Genomic DNA, 16,086 nt, shown 5'->3' on the forward strand with positions numbered 1-16,086 from the left:
ATGAAGTATTATAATAAAGAACATTATAATACATTTTCTAAGAATCTTCACTAATCATTTACAAATTATATTTCTCAATAATTGATATGAGAATTATTGTTAATGTTCATGACTCTGTTTTCTTGGCTAATAATTTTCGCTGAGGTTAAAATCAAACCGACGCGGTTCAGCCCATCGATAGATGCGTTACTGCTCCGGCCAGGCTGCGGACAGACCGTCTGCCCTGCCCGCCTGCGGGAGCAGCGGCAGAGGAGCCTCATGGAGGCTCAGCACGCGGAGCGCTGGGCCCGGCTTGGGCTGAGGGCCCCATCCAGCCCTCCTGCGCGGGGGATTTGTTCTGAGCAGGATCACAGGTCAGAGAGCTGAAGAACTGCAGAACTGGTTTATCTGGGGGGTTTTGCTCTGAGCCTGGAGAGCTGAATGGAAGAGAAAGCAGGTACTAGTACTGCAGCTGAAGCCAGAAACACGGAGAAATACGTTTAACAAACTTGGTTTGGCTGCCAGTTGCCTTTTAGCTTTCAGAGCCCTGGGCAAGGAAGACTCAGTGTGGGCAAGGACAAGGTCTTGTTACTCAAAAGTGGAAACTCTGACATGTGGATAAGTAATTAAAAAAAAATAATTGCAGAAGGCACGAGGTGATCATCATTAGATGACTATGTCAACTAGAGGTTAGTTAGAGGTTAATCTCCAGTTCCACTACCTCAGAGCTATGCTGGGATGATCCTACTTATGATTAACTGTTGGTAGTGCTGGTCCTTAGTAAGTTGCTGCCCTTCTGCACAGCCACCCGCGCTGAGCAGGTGCCGTCTCCTCTAGCAGGCCTCTGCAGGTACCCGTGCCTTTAGGATAACAGATTCTGTACATTAAGGTATTAGTATCTTCAAGAAGCAGTGGCCGATCCCTGGAGGAGCCGTGTTGTCTGCTGCCAGAGCGAGCGCGTCGTTGCGCGGCTGAGCCTTCTCCTCCCGCCCGGTGAGCTCATCTTGTGACGTTCCGAAACGCGGGAAGTGGCCTCAGTGCTCCGCTTTTAAACCTCAGTGTTCTGTCTCTTACTGAAATAATTTATTTTGAAAGATTTAAAATCCCTGTTTGTTTTGTTGGTGGTTTGGGGTTTGTTTGTGTGGGGTTTTTGGTTTGTGTTTTTGGTTTGTTTTGTTTTTGTGAGGTGGAGTTTTCCACTTTTTCCCATGCATAAGTTCATTTTATTTTTCACTATACAGCCTTGAGAAGGTTTCCACGCCCGGAGAAGCGCTGGCACCGCTCTGACTGCAGAGCAGCGGTGGCCGCCGAAGCCGGAGCGGCGGTTTCCCGGAGCGGCGGTTTCCCGGAGCGGCGGTTTCCCGGAGCGGCGGTTTCCCGCCGTGCGGGCGGGGCTTGCCGCGCGCTGTGCCGCTCGCACGTGCCGCTCGTCACAGCCCGAGCCTGCGGAGCCGCGCGCGCCGGCCGCAGCTGTTCGCTGTGGGTTGCACCGCGGGAACAACGGCGCCGGGACACGGAACCGAGCGCAGCAGTTCCGACGGCTGCGAGCTGCGAGCTGGTTCAACGTCAGCCTTTCCGTAACGAAAAAAGGGAGAAGCAGCAGCTGAGTCTCCGGGGCTTCCCGATGAGGGTGGTGACGCCATGTCCGCCCCAGCTCCAGGCAGGCGGGACCGGCTCCCCGCCGCCATTCTCGCTCCGCCCGCGCTGCCGCCGAGCGATGGCAGCGCAGGCCCCGCCGGAGCCCCCGGCCTGGGGGGGGGAGGGGGGCGCAGACGCCGCCCGCGCATGCGCCTCTGCGTGTTTCTTAGCGACGAAGCGACGCCATGAGCGGGGCCCGGGCCCTGCTGCTGGCCCTGCTGCTGGCCCTGCTGCTGGCGCGGCTGCCCGCCCGCGGCCTCGGCCCCGCACCGGGAGCCACCTCCGAGCTCGCCGCGGGGGCCGCGCGCCGGGCTGCTCCCCGAAGCCAGGACGCGGCCTCGGGCCGGGCCGCCGCCCCGGTCTCCGGCGCCCAGCTCCCCGCCGCCGGGCTCCGCCGCGACCGTCCCGCTCCTCCGCTCCGCCGCCGCCCGCGGACAGCCCGCGCCGCGCTCCGCCACCCCGACCGCCACCGACCACCCGGCGTCTCCGGCCTGCGCGGCCCCGCCGCGTCCCGCCACTCCGGCGGCAGCAGGTGGGCAGGGGCCGGGCCGAGAGATGGACCGGGCACCCGCGGGAACCGCGGTTCGGCCGCCTGCGGTTCGGGGTCACAGCTGGTTGTGCGCCCCGGGCCGGGAAGGGTTTCCCGCAGGCAGCGCTCACCGGCCCAGGCAAAGCCGAGCCCGGCTCTGTGGGAACGCGGTTGGCAGTGGGAGCGGGGCTGAGGGAAAAAGAACTTTAATGCACAACTGACAGACAGTAAAGCGATTACAGAGTGTGAGATGCTCTCAGCGAGCAAGACAGTTTGAGCTGGAGAGTAAACATCTGCGGGTGAATCCTGTCTCTGCAGGTTGCAGTTGTGAGGAGGACCAAGAGGAGTTGTAACAGACAGACACTGTATTTCTTCACTACTTTTTGTTCCCGAATTTGAGTGATTTCTAAATATACAAATAGAGATGAGAGAGGCTTTCTGTAATTGATTAGCAATGCAAATTCCGCAGTAACTTGTAAGATGATGAAAAGTAGTACTGTGTTGTCTGCTGGCATTTGGTAATGTAAGATATGAAGTGATCAAGAATAGCCTCTTTAACAGTCTGCTGGGTGGGGTCTTGTCTTTGCAGGTCTGTGAGCCAAGTGTGTGTAGAGAAATCACTTGTATTCAGAAGTAACACCCCTTATGCTACTGATATCGTTGCTGTCCCTGGTGGACGTGATCTGCTGTTCTGTGTGCAGCTGGATGACTGTGAGTGACCTTTCTTTCCACATGTTTAATTCATAGGTTGCTTCTGCTTAGGGAATATTTTTTTTTTAAAAATTAATATGTGATAACTGTTACTAATTACTTGGGCTGTTATAATTCTAGAGAGACCATAGTGAATCAGAGTCCCATCACCAAAGGCAAACAGGAAAAAAAGATCATTGTACTCAGTTTAAAAGTAGGGTCTCTGCCTAACACAAATCAGCCTTCATCAATTGCTTCTGTGTCTGAGATCTCATGGAAAGGAAGAATCATCTGTGTCCATATTGACAGTACCAGATTTTTCTGTCCATTTAATATTTGGACCCTGTATCTATCACATGATCAGGACCACTGAACAAGCCCTGGACATTTGATTGCATGTGTACGTGAGGTATAGCACACCTGGGAACAACAGAATTCACTACTCGCATGGCATTTTCCTTCTCTGTGCTTGTTGGAAGAACATCTGTGAAGGACTATTTGGGATCACCTGAAAGATGATAAAATTTTCTGGCAGAAACAGCCTTTTCCCCATTGGCCTTCCCCGAGGAAATATAGAAACACGTATGTTCTCATCAACTGCTTGTGGAAGAAGCCTTTCCAGGGTGGATGGTGACAGGAGCTACTGCTGCCAGAAATACAATCCAGCCTTCTCTGAACCTAATGAATTACTGTGGCCAGTAACAGAGGTCGTGATGCACAAGTTGACTTCACCTCGTTGAAGCCATTGCTAGCAGATACCAGAGTGGTGTTCAAGTTTTACTGATACTTCTTTATGATACTTCTGAAAGATGCAGGTTTTACTGCAGGTTTTTACTTCCTCTGCCTGTCACTAAGTGCTCTTTCTGTGGCTGTCCTCATTCTTTCTTGACTGCAGTACTCTATTTCAGCTGTCTTCCCTGAAGTGTAGAACATCCTTTGCTTTATCCAGTCATCTTTCTTGCCTATTTTTCTGGCTATTGCCATCCCTCAGTTGTTTTATTTTTCTACTTTTTCAGACTGTTGTTCTCCATCTGACAGCTGTTTATAGCTCTGGCATTTCCTCTAACCTTGATAGCTCGTCACTCCAAATCTCCTCTTTCTTTTGTGCTCTCTGTGGCCCTTTCTTCCTTTTGGTGACAACCAACGGTAGGACAAGGGGTAATGGGTTCAAACTGGAACACAAGAAGTTCCACTTAAATTTGAGAAGAAACTTCTCAGTGAGGATATCAGAACACTGGCCCAGGCTGCCCAGGGAGGTTGTGGAGTCTCCTTCTCTGCAGACATTCAAACCCGCCTGGACCCCTTCCTGTGGAACCTCAGCTGGGTGTTCCTGCTCCATGGGGGATTGCACTGGATGAGCTTTCCAGGGCCCTTCAACCCCTGACACTCTGGGGTTCTGTGGTATGATCTATAGTCCTCGAACTCCATAAGACGTTGTATTTTGACGGATTAAAAAGTTTATTGTTCAAACAAGTCCATTAGCATGAGTCTACATAGTATGTTCTTAATAATTTGCCATTTTATGACTTAGTGTTTTTGTAGTAATAATTTAATATGTTGTAATGCTGTAGTTGTACCGAGTACCACTGGGTCAGGAGGGCATCACTGTGGGATACCCATAGAAAGTCTGGGTGGTTTTTTGTTTTTGTTTTTTTAGAATGCCTATTCCTATTCATGTGTACCACCCTTAATTCTTTTGAATCCATTTAATGTTACTTTTAGTGAACTCGCACACTGTAGTGTTTTGTCATCGAAATGTCGTGTGTCTAATTTGGGCATCCTACAATAATTAGAGCACATATTAAGATAGTTAACTTAAGCAGTTTTCATGCTTTTTGTAAAGTCACATTTGTGTATTGATACCTGTCTCCCATGAAACAGTGTGAACTGGATATCATCTTGTTCATATCTCATATTAGCCTGTTAGTAGTGTTACTGTGCATTAATTAATATAAGGTGTTATCTAGCTTATGATTACTAAAGTTGTTCCTTTTAAAAATATTGGCACAATATTTATTTTTTCCTAGATCTGTCTTTTCTAGAAATTTGATATTGGTGGATTATTTTTTTTCTCTTTTTACCCTTTAGCAAAGCTGAACTATTTCCAGCAACCACAGGATATTAAGGAATCTGATTTTATGAAGTTTTTAGAGAAGTATGGCAAACACTCTTTCTTAGCACCATCACAAGTCCAGCCGTCGTTCTCTGCCTTTTACCGGGTGAGTTGAAAGGAAACAGCAATCTGTTTGCAGACATGTTTTTGCTAAAGCTGTCTGTAATGAGATCTAACGAGACCAGATGAAAAGGTTCTTATTCTTCTACCTGTAATCCGTATTATCTCTCTGCTCCTTTAATTCCTTGTTGTGTGAAAAGTTTTTTGTTAGTTTCTTGTATTTAGAAGTTAGACAAAACTAAGGAGAAGTATAAATTTGCCTCTGTGCCCTGGTGCTGTCGTCACCTTGCACTTGGCCTTTGTATCCCACAGTGGCTTTGTCTGTGATTTCTCCAAATTGTCTTTTCAGGCTGGTGATCCTATCCTGATCTACTTCGATTCGTCATCTGTACTGAGCACGCTCAGACAGCCAGTAAAAATGGGAGCCAGTGGACTTTGTGTTGATGGAAATCCTGCTGGTTAGTAAAGGGGGAAGAATTTCTTGGGGTGGTTTACGTCTGTTTTATCCATTGTCATGTCTTAACTCAGGCTTCCTGGACAGTAAAAGCACAAGCTGTACTCGGATTTTTGCCAACTTGAGCAGGAGCTGTGTTACTGACCCTGCCCTAGATGCTGCCTCCTACTACCGTGACTTCTCTGTGCTGAAGGTGTGTGTCACATTTCTTCCTTTTGTTCAACATCGTATTTGCTTGATTTTCCATTCCAGTTTCACCTATCTGGAAAACTAAAGATCATCTGGTGTGTCATCCCTGATCTCTGGATTGTTAAGGCCTTCTTGCTGGAAATCCTGTTAAAACGGACATGGTAGTGATAATCCTCAATTCAAACTACTTTCCAGGAAATTTCAGTTACTAGCAAATTCTTAATGCGTTTAATAGGTACTTCATTAGTACACATAGTCTTAATGGTTTAACTAGAACTCTCATTTTAAACAGACTGTTTATCGAAGTGTTACTGTCCATTCCATGACTCAGCCGAGCAATGTGCACGTTCTTAGTAAAGAATGAGGATTTGTTTTACACAATATGTTATCTCTAAAACCACACTGAAGGCTACTTATTAATATTAGCTTTATTTACATTCACAGATTGAATTCCATATCAATTTCTCCATTATTTATCCTGACAATAGTTTCAAAATAGCTGATTAATTGTTCTGGGTTCATTATGGTGGTCTTACTGGATGTTAGCATGAAAGAAAATACCTCTTTTCTCCTCCTAGAGTTCTCTGGTGTTCCAAGGTAAAACAGCGGTGTAAATATGAACACCTTATTAAGGCTAATGGCTCAGTTTACCCTTCTATTGGAAATCTAAATCTACATAGCTGTAATAAAGTCTTCTACTGATTACATTTAACCATGTTTTCGGGCCTTTCTTTGTCCCTGTGCCCGAAGTGTAATTTCTCCTCAAATGGCAGCTGATGTAATTACTTGCTTCCAGAAGGGGGAGCTGCAGGAATGGATCAAAAATGCTGATGCTTTAAAGTACCTGCATTAGCAGGGCCAAAAATAAATTGTCTTCTAATGTTCTAAAAATGCTCTCTGTGGATCGTGTGTGTGAGTTATGTGTGTGGTTTCACAAATTGATTACAAGTTTTACATATCTGGAATAAAGCAAGTTTTTCTCAATATAATACGTAGGCACTATTTAGTGATAGTTTCACGACTTCAGGCACTTGCAAACCTAGGAAACTGGTTGTCTGTTTGGTGATGTATGTTGTTCTGTTTGTTTTCCCCAGGTCCCAGTTAATGACACCATCGTGCAGTCCATGAAGGTAATGAAAATAATTTCTGCTTCTGAAATAAAACATTCCTGAAATCTTAGGCATTCATAGTAATGTCCATGGGTTGGGAACTTTGGAGGATGGGAATGTTCTGTGTCTGAGACAAATTTTTTGGACAGAAGTGTGACATTATAGAAAAAAAATCAGGGATATAAGGAAAGATGTATTTCTAAATGAATGGGCATAGATAGGGCTGGGGTCAGGGAGGTAGCTTGTTTTCATAGAAAAAAATGGGCATCTGTAGCAGGGTTATGTGCCCACAGATCACAGCTACAGCAGGAGGTAAATCTGACTTAAGTAGAAAAGCAGTGGGAAAGAGTGAGAAAGGCACAGTTGTTTTAAACAACTGCTAATTGCTAACGTGCTCACTGTCTCCAGGTAAAGGTCACCGCGGTGGCAGCACCTGGAGTGCCTCACATGAAGAATAACACATGTCACAATGTTGTTTCTCAGGTATCTGAATTTTCTTTCCTTTAGTCAGCTCAACATTAGCTTAAAGTCATGGCCCTGTTACCTGCCTCTGCCTCTGATCCTTCTCTGAACTGGACTTCCAGGTGATCTATGAGATAGAATTCAGCGGCACACGTGGGATCCAGAGCGTTTCTGTCCGGTTCAAAGTCAGCAGCGTCTCTGGGAGCTCGGGATCCGCTCTGCAGCAGCGCTTCACTTTCCACTTCTGGGTCAGTGCCCGCGCTCTCCCGGACTCTTGCCAAGTCTGTTGTCTGTAGTTTGTGACCCAGTGTTGTGCAGATGACATGTGGAAAGATTAGAGCAGTGTCACTGTGGTGTGGAAGTACTAGAACCCTGGGACACAGCTGGTGGTCAAAGGAAGGAGGGGCACTGCTCTGGTCTCAAATAAATCATATTAGTAGAAAAACTCAAGCTCAGCGCAAGCATGCAGTCTTGCACAGCACAAGCTTGAAGGACGTGATTATTTTAATCTATTTTTTGTTGGTTTTTTTTAATTTGCTTTGGGGATTTATTTTGGTGGGGGGAGGAGGGGAGAGAACACCATCAGGATCACCAGCACAGTGTTGCGAAGGAAGGGTTGGAGCTGTGCTGTATCTGAGGCATTCAGTGTTTGCAAACAGAGTTTCTAAATTCATTACAGGTACTTATTTAACTTGGCCTGTGCAGCAGGGAAAAAAGTGTTACTTTGGAGGGGGTGGAAATCTGGGAAATACTAACGTGTGTTGAAGTTCATATAAACCTTGTCCCATAGAGGCAATGTAACGTGGGATAAGTGGTGACCTCGGGGGCTGATAAGTGTGCAGTGCAACCTTGTTGAGGTTTTCCCCAGAGGTTCTCCCCATAAAACAATTTAGAAGTGGAACCTGCCGCTTCAGAATCAGGGTCAAGGCAGGGTTTGTTCTGCTCATCATCTGTAGAATTGCCCAGACAGGTATGTTCACTTCCTTTGGGACAAATGTTGAGCAACAGGAATTTGTTGTCTCAAGAACTGTCCTGGTAGCATCCACGTTTCAGGGCACTGACGTTTAGTTTTTACCTCCTAGAGTGCAGATGATCTTGCCAGGTAAGAAAGAGGGTTTGGAAACAAATAATGGATGTATAGTAGCGCGTAATATTTGGTCATTCAAAAAATGGGTTACATTTAAGTTTTTGAGAATGTGAATTTGATCTTCTGAGAAGAATGGATCTTACCAATGCTAATGTTTTCCTCTTCCTTTCCTTCCTTTGCCTCTTCATAGACCAGGACTCTCTCTCATACGTTGCCTAGAAGTGGAAACCCTGGCTACATCCCCGAAGCACCACTGCTGACTGCACACAGTGGCGCCACACAGCACGTATCCTTTGTCTGCTGTCAGGTTTTATTTATCACTGGGTTTACTGACTGCTGCTACTCTACTGTCTGGACTTCTGAGATTCTTTACCTGAGATACCTTTACCTGTGAGGAGGTACCTCAGTATTACATTGCAGCCATCAGCAGGCCTTTTGGTCATGACCAAATGATAGTCCTGCGATGGGGATAAAGAGGAATGTGGGGAGAGAGGATTGTTAAATACAAGCCGAATGTCCAGTATTGTCTGTTTATGCTTTTGTTTGCCTTCTTGACATGCAGTCTGTCAGATGAGCGTTTTACAAAGCGAAGGTGATGGAAGTTGTTCACGGTTCCTCAGACACACAGTACAATTTGGAAGAAATATGAGGACAGGCTGCAAGCTCAGGTAACAACACACTCTGCAGTTGCCCTTCCTGGCACTTTTGGGAGGCGTGCACTGGCTTAGCGTGTTTTTTGTAGTCTCACACACTGCTGTGGAGCTTAGATCCTTCCTGAGGTCACCAATGGGTCGCTACAGGTCTTTCATATACTGCTAACAGGACTTGAATATCAGAGAGAGGCTGGACTTCCAGAACAATCTGAACATTGCGAAGGTTTTCTGCAACATGTTGACACTGTAGTCTGGCAACATGTCTTGGGCAAGAGTGGAATTTTTATTTGAAAAGTGGAGTATAATGCAACCTTAGTGATTGTGTTGATGATCTGGATCATTCGTTTGTTGTTGACGGGGCAGGTATATGACCACTGATGTGATAAGATGACTGACAGCTGTCAGTTTTCCTTACCACATGTGACCCTCCCATGTTGTTCTTCTCCCTTCTCATTGCAGAGAGCATTGAAACTGTGTCCGTTTAATATCAGTACTTCATCATGGTTCTGTTGACTCTTTACAAGAGCAGAAGTAATACGCTTTACGAACAAAGGATGTTGATAGTGGTTTTTTCCTGTCCAGGAGATCACTTTGTCAGAGCTGTTATTTTCTCATTTCCAGCCTATCCCAAACACCGGAAGGCAATACCTGTAGTGACATCCAGCAGCAGTTGCACAGGGCTCTTCAGGGGATGAGCGGAGCAGACCTGGCTGTAACTGGCAGTGCTCGTTCCAGCCAGGCAGAAGAGTGGACGCCCATTCTGACTCAGAGCTGCAGTGTGCAGGTAATCTGAATGCAAAAACACCAGCTGTGAACATTTTTCCTTTCTTATCTTCATATTCCCTCGGGGAAGCATGGACATGGGAGAAAAAAAAGAACCAGCTTGTTTATCTGGGCTTCCTTTCTTTGTGCGATGATCCACTGATTCTCAGGGGTCTTAGAGCGTGTAAGCAGTCACTCTTATTATGGTTTGTAGCATTGGGATACTCACTAAAAAAAAATCCTGACATTTAATATCTCTTGAACACTGTGCCTGCTGTTTAAATGGGCAAAAGGAGTTTAACAGTGAATCCGGTCGTGTATTACCTAGCTTTCTGATAGCCTTCTAGAACTAAAACTACCTGGTTAATTTCTGTTAATGTGGTGCTTTTAATATTGTTGTCCTTTCTGATTTTCCAGTTTCTAGCCATATTTATGTATTACCTAATACGGGTAAAAGTTTGCAATCCAAGTACTTATGGAGGAAATTCTATTTTAATAATTATTAATCTGTTGGGAGATGGCCTAATAGAATAAAAAATCCAAGTGGTAGAGCTGAGATCAATTTTGTTTGGAAATGAGGTGACTATGAAATGGATAGATACAGCTCTGAAATGGGTGGTTGACCTGACCAGAAGTTATGGGGTTAGTGCTGAAGTGACTGATTCAGGCTTTGTTGCCTATGCTAAAAAAGAAATGAGATTTTGACAATAATGGTCCTTTTTCACATTTAAAATACTATGTTAAGGTGTTTGGGGTATATTTTGTTCTCAGGCTGTGAATTGTACTTCCTGTTGCATGGTTCCTGTGACCCTGGAGATACAGATATTGTGGACTAAGGTTGGCCTCCTGTCCAGCCCACAAGCTCAGATACTGGGTGCACGATACCTTTATCAGTGCCAGCCCCTGAAGGTATGGAATCTAAACCTGCTCCCTGTCACAGAGGTAACTGAATGGGATTCACATTATTTAAAAACCAAGGAATCAAATGATCTTGATATTACTGAGTTGAGTTTAGCAATGATCTGGCTGCAATAGCAAGAGTTCGTATTTAACAGCTCCATAGAGAAAGGTGGTTTTATGGTCTTACCAGGACTGTCCTCAATCAATTGTACAGCTGGAAAAGGTGACTTCTTTCCAAACCCAAACGGCCTTCTGCCACTTAAGGACTCAAACTTTAAACTTTTAATTATGCTGGATATAAAACTGTAGTTACAAATATTCAATAACTGTATGTTTATCTAGTTGTCTCTTAAAGCCTTGATAGGGAGTGTGAGTTGATGTGTATTTAACAGACTCCATAGCATGCTGCTCATCTGTGCAATAAGATGTTTTTGTTTCTCTGGGGGCTCTGAAATCACCAAGAGGTAGCTAATGCTGATGGCAGAAGATTTGAAGAACCAGAGGGAGAGGTTGTAAGTGAGAAAGCAAGTTTCTAAGAGAAGATTATATGATGGAAAGATTCAGAGTCAGGTTGTACAGGGCTCTGAGCAACCTGATCTAATTGAAGATGTCCCTGTGTACTGGAGGGGGTTTGGACAGCTGAGCTTTAAAGGTCCCTTCCTGCCCAAACTTCAGTGGTTCTATGATGCCAGCAGGAAGGTGGAGCTAACCTGTCCACACAGGAGAATTAAGTCTTTTTCTAGTGTGTCTGTGGACCCCGTTTTGGTGCAAGGCTTGACTCCTGACACGACAGCCAGTCAGGTAGCATGTAGATTTCAAGGCTTAGGGGGAGCAGCTGACACCTGCCCATGGCGCTCCTGTGGCACGGCAAGTGTCTGATCTGCTGCTGCTCTTTGAACCTCAGACTCCGTCTAAATGAGGTTTTACACCACTTGTTTGGATGTGTCTCCTGGTACCTCTTTATCCTCCCTTCTTGCAATGTACGTGAAAAAAGAACATGGCAGAAAATGTTCACCTTGTAAAATGTGTTGTAGCCGCCCTGGAACAGGGGTGCTCAGCGGCCACCTCTGGGCAGCAGAGCTGCGCTGGGGGATGGACCCAGCTGAGGGGCCTCATGCTGATGCGCTCGGGGTTGGGGCTGGTGCAGGTGGATTTAAGGGCTCTGCTCATGACGCATCTTTGCAGACCTGTGATAGAACCATGTATTGCAGTAGGACTCTGCCCAATGCGTTGTTCATTACATTTTGCTTTTATATTTGAGCACAAAAGTGTTATTAATTTGCCTTGTGAGCTACCACAGCAATTCCCCAGCAGGATTCTCAGTATTTTTCTCTTTAAACTAATGAACTCTGTTTTGGAGCTTTTTCAAATACTTTCCACACAACTTTGCCCTAAAGGCAACCTTCCAGCTGGTTTCCAGGGAAGGAATGAGGTGGTGGTTTCACAGGCTGGCAAACCAGTGCAAGCGCAGAGGGGTGCTGCCGGTCGGGCCCCTTTTCTGGGGTCAGCGTGCAGAGCTGGGAGGCCGGGGCAGGCAGCGAGGTCGCTCTGTCGGCCCCAGCACGGTCCCAGATCAGCCCAGGCTCACCGTGAAACTCCGCGCAGCTCCAGGAGCGGGCGTGTGCGTTGTCTTACGGCGTTCTGCTGAAACAGAAAGGAACTGAGGCCTTGGAAGTTCAGTGCCCTTTTCCATCTTTACCGCCTGACCTACCAATCTGCCTCCTTTCTGAAACGCCATGCTACAACGTGAGAAATAAATTCCTTGTTGCATCAGGTCCCTGCTTTATTTTATTGGCATTTTCTTGAAAGGATCAAATCTTGTGGCAGTCCTGTCTGTTTCTGGCAGCAATCACGTGTTCAAAGAGCCAGGTGATCTTGTCTTACATAAAAAGTACAATTTTATAAAAAATAAAGCTAGCTTTCCTTCTCATTACCAACTAGCCGGTGTCTTTCCTGTGAGTAGAAGGCTTGCTTACGCAGAGCTGGAGTCACTGCGTCCATTCTGGAGATCTGTAGCATATGATGTGCAGTAGCTGCTGATCTTTCCTGGGACCTGTGCCCTCCATTTACCAGAGAAGGATTGATTTGGGGGAAGAGGAGTTACTCCACTAAAAAAATATATCTGCAACACTCAACTCCTACCATCCTAAAGGCATTTGGCTTGCCAGTCACCTACAGTGGGTCTCCATTAGCATTGAGGAGAGATCTGTCTTTTGTATTAAGCTTGCTGAACTCTGTGCTTTCCTTCTTGTCGCAGTTCCTAAGCACAAGCGCAGTACCTTTGGCGGCTGTTGTTACTTTCGTGGACGTGACGGAATGGCCAGAGCCCCCACGAGGCCAGCCACAAGTGCACTGGAAACTCCCATTCGACATCTTTTTCCCATTCAAGGTGGCAATGAATTTTGAAAGAAGTTATAGAGGTGATCTGGCTGCCTGTTTTTTGTTGATTCTAATAATGTCTAGTATTCTCTGCTTTTGAAAAGTCAAAGAGACAGGGCCTGTCAGTGAATTGATACATTCAGAAAATTATGCAGATCATAGACTTTTCTCCTCAGGCTCTTACACTGTGCCTGTGATACCGATGTGCCTTCTGTTCTTGGATTGAGCTGCATGGCTGGTTTTGTCCTGTGTCCTCTCACGGCCCTGTTCTCCATACGCACCACCTGCAAGCCCCACTGCAGTGAAACATGGGAGAGGTGGAGGGATCCAGAGAAATCGCATTAACGAAGAACAAGGAGGAGGACATTAAAGTGAACATTCCCTGTTCCTAGAAACCAGGAGTGCTTTCTAGACCAAGTTCAGTCCGTGTTTTGGAGCTGCATTCAGTCATCTTTCTGTTGGAGAAGGACCTGATTTTTCTATGTGGAACTAACTGAACATTTAAAATACAGGAGTCCCCCCCAGGTGGCCTGAATTACTATTTTATGAGTAGACATGTCGCCAGTCACCTTGAACCTGTCCTCGTTACATGATGACTGTGCCTCTGTGACAGGTGTTGACTCTTATTTTTCTGTCTGTTCAAATACAGATATTCAATTGAAATTTGTGTTTGAATCACTGTTTACATTAACAATAGTGTTACACAAAGCAAAGTAATTGTAAATGTCTTATCCTCTGAAATATAATTGAATTTTAGTTGTTTGTCAAGACAGCTTTCTTCCTGGTATTTCTCTTTCTTGAATAAGCAGACCTGAATATGTTTTTTCCTACACAAGAGACATTCTCTTGTGGCTCCAGATGGGAACTGGGCTGGTCATGATAGCCACTGAAATTCTAGGTGGCACATTGGAGAGATTTGTGAACAGTCCTAAAGAAGAAAATCAGTTATTTTAGGAAGGATTTGTAGATGTAGTATGAGACTGAAGCTGACTGCGGTACTTTACTGCTGGTTCAGTCTCTGGGACCATAATGTAAGTTTATTGGTTTTGAAGTTGAAGGTGATCTGATTATCAAGCCTGCCACACTGTATCACACAGGCGGAGGAAATCTGCTCCATCATTCCTTGGAGTTGTTGGATGACAATATATTTTTTTAGCAAATTATTATCTTAAATTCTTCACATGATGGAAAAATCTGCCCCATCTAATGTCAAGTACTCCAACAGAATCAATGATGGGCAAGAAAATCAGGAAAATTTGGCCTACCTTTAGCAAAACCTGTTGCCTTTGTACTGTGCATAGCAACTGTTGCTCTTCCTCATTACAAACTTAAACAGAAGAGTGCAAAAATAGAATTAAAAACTTGTAATCAGTTAGGATATCAGAGGCAATAATCTGCATGTTGTGGTTTTGCTTTTATTCAGATTACGAGGTAACTTCACGTGTTTAACTTTCTGGTGGCTTGGAAGGAATTCGTGCGTGTCTGCTGCCGTGGGGCAGCCCGTGGCGGCGGGTCCGGGCTCACAGGCGAGCAGCGAGCGGTGATCCCAGTCAGACCTGTAACGTGTTTGCAAAGCTTTTAGCAAAACGCATTTGTAGCATATGTCACACGTCCTCTCATGCTCCTAATTTGCAGAATCCAGAAAATTAATTTAGAGGTGACAATAACTGAATTGAACAGAGTTAACTGGAGAAACTTGGCAGGTGTCACTTTGTCAAGTGTGTCAGGATATGGCTTGAATTAAAAGGATCTGGCATCTCTGTTTCCTGCATTATTGAGATAATTCAATTAGGTGAGTACAGAGATTCTTTTTATTCTATGAGCTGCAAGTACATGCAAGTGCTATAAGAATGCGTTATGTTACTGTTGTAATTCTCTTCCATATCCCTGATGTCCAACATGTCGTGTCTTCTAGCACACATTTGGCTCCCGTGACATGTCCTCATTGCAGGAAATAGAGCTGGAAGGAGCCTTGTCCTCACTCAGGCACGTTCAGTTCCAGCCACGCCAAACCCACGGACGGGGGTCAAGGCTGGAACGAAAAAATGTCCCTTCCCGCGGCCGCAGCGCGAGGGGGACACGCGGCGGGCAGCGCGGGTGCAAACCCAGCCCCTCCCGCTCTGCTCTGAGCCGGAACGCGACCCAAGCCGCTGCGATCGCGCCCGGTTGCACCGGAACGCTCCTTCTGCCGCCGCCCTGCGGGCCCGGCGCTCCCGCCCCAAACACCTCTCGCTCGCCGGAACGCCCCGGCAGCGCTCCCCGCCCCTCCATCCCCTCCAGCAGAGCGCGGTTCGAGCTCACGTGCGCCGCGCAGTCGGGCGGGGCCGGAAGCACGGGGCGCGCCGTGCGGGTGAGTGCGGGGAGCGCTGCGGCGCCGCCACACTTGGCTTCCCGGGGTGCGCTCCCCGCCGCCGCGGCCGCACTGCTGGCGAACAGCCTCGGGCCGCCATCCTCTGGGGATGAGGAAGAGAAGTCAGCTGTGCCTCAGAACTGCAGAGGTGCTGCCCGCACCCGCATGTTCCCGGTTCTTTTTGTCCTCGCGAGCTTCGCAGGGCCTTGCGAATCCCGGTTCAGATTTCGTGGAGGCTACAGCGGTCGCTGCTGCCGGGAGTTACCGGCAGCGTGGAACTGCGGGTCGGAGCCCTGCGAGCACTGGGCCGATAGGAGCTGCATTGGGCTCATTGCAGCTGTGAGAGCAGAGCTGTCACCCTGCTGAGATTTCTTTTTCCTTGCTCATCTCTTGTGTCCACTTACAAGATTTCTTCATGTCCAAAGAAAATATTTAAACCCTCCTGACGCTTGGGTGACACACCAAAGTTATTAGCTAGGTTTTGACCTAACTCTTGGTGATAAACCTGTTGTTCGCTTAGTGTTTCTTCACGGGAGATATAACAGGGCCAGATTAGAGGGTTATTTTAGGAAACCTGATGGTTCTCTGAAGTAATAAAACTGTAGATAAATGAGACTTAATGAGCAAAGCTTACATGGTTTTCCAAAACCCTTAGACAAGTGGCTCTGTACCATGATATCAAGAACAGTTTTATTTTCTTAAATGAAAGAAATTAAAATGCTTTAACAAATT

General features: G+C 46.4%; 1 protein-coding gene across 1 annotated transcript; it reads left to right on the forward strand.

Annotated features, from left to right (window-relative positions):
* Nucleotides 1-1,610: 1,610 nt before the first annotated feature.
* Nucleotides 1,611-13,772, forward strand: TCTN3 (tectonic family member 3). Its single transcript, XM_065843936.2, has 13 exons — nucleotides 1,611-2,149; nucleotides 2,736-2,857; nucleotides 4,925-5,055; nucleotides 5,359-5,467; nucleotides 5,538-5,656; nucleotides 6,747-6,782; nucleotides 7,170-7,244; nucleotides 7,346-7,471; nucleotides 8,501-8,596; nucleotides 8,881-8,978; nucleotides 9,585-9,747; nucleotides 10,497-10,634; nucleotides 12,883-13,772. The coding sequence occupies exons 1-13, from the start codon at nucleotides 1,803-1,805 to the stop codon at nucleotides 13,102-13,104; spliced, it is 1,782 nt and encodes a 593-aa protein (XP_065700008.1). The 5' UTR covers nucleotides 1,611-1,802; the 3' UTR covers nucleotides 13,105-13,772.
* The last annotated feature ends 2,314 nt before the right edge of the window (nucleotides 13,773-16,086 follow it).

The sequence above is a fragment of the Patagioenas fasciata genome, chromosome 8 (assembly GCF_037038585.1).
Source record: "Patagioenas fasciata isolate bPatFas1 chromosome 8, bPatFas1.hap1, whole genome shotgun sequence".
Taxonomy (NCBI): Eukaryota; Metazoa; Chordata; class Aves; order Columbiformes; family Columbidae; genus Patagioenas; species Patagioenas fasciata.